The sequence below is a fragment of the Lolium rigidum genome, chromosome 2, assembly GCF_022539505.1.
Source record: "Lolium rigidum isolate FL_2022 chromosome 2, APGP_CSIRO_Lrig_0.1, whole genome shotgun sequence".
Classification (NCBI taxonomy): Eukaryota; Viridiplantae; Streptophyta; class Magnoliopsida; order Poales; family Poaceae; genus Lolium; species Lolium rigidum.
Window position 1 is genome coordinate 187,742,468 of NC_061509.1, and position 4,273 is coordinate 187,746,740.

Consider the following 4,273-nt stretch of genomic DNA (forward strand, 5'->3'; position numbering starts at 1 on the left):
GGATCTGGAGCCACCAAACTACCTTGTATCTGTGTGAATCACTGATCGATCGGTCATAGGCCTGAGTCAGACATCAAATAGCTTCGATTTCCATTATCCGTTGTATCAAAATCAATAAGATGTGCCGATGTACAATCCAATTATTCAATAGAAGCCAATGCGGATGCGGATACTGCCATTCCTCAATAAAAGCGTAGATAAAGTTGGTAAACAGGTGGCGCGAGTTGGTAATACTACAGACTGTGACCACAGGTCTGCTGGATCGGCTGTTTGATCAGATAAGGGCGGGTTCGATGCGTCACCTAAAGGGGTTATTGACCACCCTTCGTGGCCTGCCTCTACTGAGTTCGGAAATCAAAAGAAAGTCTCATGTTGCTCCTCAGAAAACGCGTATAGTGGCCTTCGTCGATGGGACCTCCAGTGTATGCGTTACAAGGCAACTAGCATTTTGTCATGGAAGTTCGTGAAAGAATGTTCTTGTTTTTCGTTGGAAAAACCAACGCCGACGTCAAGATCAGTCTCCTCGGGAGCAGAGCTGAAAAAGATGGGAAATTCCAATGATTCTTCGTTCATTAGAATGTCGATTCCTCACAATCGCTCTTTGTGATGCTGCGGAACCATGGCAATTAGGATCTCAAGACGCAGCAACACCTATGATGCAAGGAATCATTGACTTACATCACGATATCTTTTTCTTCCTCATTCTTATTTTGGTTTTCGTATCACGGATGTTGGTTCGCGCTTTATGGCATTTCAACGAGCAAACTAATCCAATCCCGCAAAGGATTGTTCATGGAACTACTATCGAAATTATTCGGACCATATTTCCAAGTGTCATTCTTTTGTTCATTGCTATACCATCGTTTGCTCTGTTATACTCAATGGACGGGGTATTAGTAGATCCAGCCATTACTATAAAAGCTATTGGACATCAATGGTATCGGAGTGCGCCTCTTAACGAGGGTGATTTAAGTGCAACGAAATGTACCGGTGGTTCGCGAAGCATCTGGCTTACCGGTCATCTCCCATTCCCGTCGTCGAGAGACTAAAAGAACTATAGCATGCCAGAAACGGGGAGTTGAAACGGGGATCCTATGGTTCCATTCTTGTTATTGCTGGAGGTACACATACCTCTTCTCGGTGTGGTGGAGCGATATACGAAAAATAGATGCTAAGCCTGCAATGTCCGATAACGGGGCTTCAGTAGTGAATCTATCGGCACCACAGCAGTGGCATACAACTTTGGACCTAAGGGCCGGTCCCGTTACCTTTCGGAATGGGGGATCCCCGTTGGCAACAACCACGGTAGTAGTTGCGGAACTACCGGGCCAAGAGAGGACAACCTGTTGTTCCTGCTCCTCCTTCTTCGCTTCGGGGACGGAGGTCCTACGGTAGGTAAGAGCACGCACAAGCACTTGACCGAAGGGGACCAGCGCTTCTACTCCTCCACCGAGGAGCCGTTCTTGCGAGAAGCAAGGGATGTCGTGAACGGTGGGAGGTCAAAGAAAGAGAATTGACCTCTGAATACAGTGATCCTATGATCTAGATAGACTCCGTCCTTTTTTTTGAGATAAGGGTGACTCAATAAATTGGGGGTGGGACCTGCTGGCATAATGCAGGCTGGAACGTGGGAATTCGAGGTCTCATGAACTAGTTTTTTTCGTGGACAAACAGACTTTCCGGTCAGGCCTATGGATCCTTTTAGATCTACGGGCCGGCCGTTCACATGAGCATAGGGAATCTATACTCGAGCCTTCGACTTGGCCCCTGGCAGGATAGGTGAGGAATCACTCTTGATCTGATCTATTGGGGCCTACAACTTCGCCAAAGCCGACTAGCATCCCTTTCCACTGCGCATTTTTAGAACAAAGAAGACTACTACTACAAAACTAAAGGATCGAATTCGCTTTCCGTGGTGAACTGGCCGTCCCATACCTTCATTTTGTCTCATGTGTGTTGAACATTGTCTTCCTCGGTTCCAGCTTCACTGATGTAGGTAGGGCTGGGCGAGAAAGGGTCCCCTCTTGCCTATTAGTAAGCGGGCCTTCGATTCCACCGGGGTCTTACGGTCTCATAGAGGGGGGAGAACTACCTAACTAAAGAAGAATAGTGCTCTTTATAAATAAGAGTAGGCGTGGAGAGCTTTTTGCGGGGAAACTTGCAAGTCAAGTTTGGGGGGAGGCGGGCGTCGACCCAACCTTATGAGTATTCGGACTATAACAGTTCCGATGAACAGTCACTCACTTTTGACAGTTATACGATTCCAGAAGATGATCCAGAATTGGGTCAATCACGTTTATTAGAAGTTGACAATAGAGTGGTTGTACCAGCCAAAACTCATCTACGTATGATTGTAACACCCGCTGATGTACCTCATAGTTGGGCTGTACCTTCCTCAGGTGTCAAATGTGATGCTGTACCTGGTCGTTCAAATCTTACCTCCATCTCGGTACAACGAGAAGGAGTTTACTATGGTCAGTGCAGTGAGATTCGTGGAACTAATCATGCCTTTACGCCAATCGTCGTAGAAGCAGTGACTTTGAAAGATTATGCGGATTGGGTATCCAATCAATTAATCCTCCAAACCAACTAAACCGGGGAAGCTGAAGCGGAAATGCAATTCTCGGGTGAGGGAAGGGGGAAGCTCCAGGAAGGCTTCGCTCGCTGATGTCTACGTGTGCTTTTATTCTTGTAGACAGTGTTGGGCCTCCAAGAGCAGAGGTTTGTAGAATAGCAGCAAGTTTCCCTTAAGTGAATCACCCAAGGTTTATCGAACTCAGGGAGGTAGAGGTCAAAGATATCCCTCTCAAGCAACCCTGCAATTAAGATAAAAGAAGTTTCTTGTGTCCCCAACACACCTAATACACTTGTCAGATGTATAGGTGCACTAGTTCGGCAAAGAGATAGTGAAATACAAGTAATATGGATGATTATAAGTAGTAATTGCAATCTGAAATAAAAATGGCAGCAAGCGAACATGTAGCAGAACTTGTTGGAAACGGTGTTTCAATGCTTAGAAACAAGGCCTAGGGATCATACTTTCACTAGTGGACACTCTCAACAATGATCACATAATTGAATAAATAAATGCTACTCTCAAACACTCTCTTGTTGGATAACAAACACCATTCATTGTGTAGGGCTGCAAAAGCACACCTCAAGCTGGAGTAAACAAGCTCCACAACGTCATAAAGGAATCACACACGATGCACACACTCGTCACCATCACACCGTGGAGAGTGACTCCGGAGTTCATATTAAAGTAACCTCTAGAGTGCATAATAGACAAGAGTAACATCTACATATTCAACTAGATTACAAAGCTCATGATCACATAAAGATCACACCATGGGAGAGAGAGATGAACCACATAGCTACCGGTAGAGCCCTCAGCCTCGGGGGAGAACTACTCCCTCCTCATCATGGGAGGTAGCAACGGCGATGAAGCTGGCGATGGAGTCGATGGAGATGGATTCCGGGGGCAATTCCCCGTCCCGGCGGCTTGCCGGAACAGAGATTCTGTCCCCCAAAACTTGGCGTCGATGGCGGCGGCGCTACGGAACTCTTCGTGGAATATGAATGGATTATTTAGGGTTTTCGCGTCTGGGGCAATATATAGGCGAAGGGGCGGCGTCGGTGGAGTCCCGAGGGGCCCAACCCACCTGGCGGCGCGACAGAAGGTGGGGTCGCGCCCCCTATGAGGTGGCCAGCTCGTGGCCCCCCTTTGTCTCTCCTTCGGACTCCGTGAAGCTTCTGGAAAAATAGGGAGTGGCCTTTTGTTTCACGCAGTTCCAAGAATATTCGCAGAAGTAATTTTCTGGAACCAAAAACAGCAGAAAACAGGAACTGGCACTTCGGCATCTTGTTAATAGGTTAGTCCCGAAAAATGCATAAAAATGATATAAAGTGTATATAAAACATGTAGCAATTGGTATAATATAAGCATGGAACATCAGAAATTATAGATACGTTGGAGACGTATCACTCGCTCGCTCAAAAAGCTCTAACGCTCGTTTACGAGTGGAGTGCATAAGCCCTTATTGAAGTAGGGCAAGGCCTTACTACACGAGCTCGTAAGTCAAGCACGGAACGAGCCTTGTCTACGAAGCTTCGCTTCATCATCTTGCTTGCTTCTGGCGAAGCTTAACGCACTATAACATAGGCATGCATGATGGTATGGTAGGAAGACTCCTTTTAAGGCCGACCACTACATAGGAGCGATAGGAAGCCAAGCCGTCAAAAGGAAAGGCGAGCAGCCCTTATTGCAATAGCA

The 4,273-nt window shown here is 46.8% G+C and overlaps 1 protein-coding gene across 1 annotated transcript; it reads left to right on the plus strand.

The window, feature by feature from the left end:
- Positions 1–227: 227 nt before the first annotated feature.
- On the plus strand, positions 228–2,633 carry LOC124687851 (cytochrome c oxidase subunit 2). The gene is made up of 2 exons (XM_047221586.1): positions 228–945; positions 2,199–2,633. The coding sequence occupies exons 1-2, from the start codon at positions 558–560 to the stop codon at positions 2,591–2,593; spliced, it is 783 nt and encodes a 260-aa protein (XP_047077542.1). The 5' UTR covers positions 228–557; the 3' UTR covers positions 2,594–2,633.
- Positions 2,634–4,273: the final 1,640 nt, after the last annotated feature.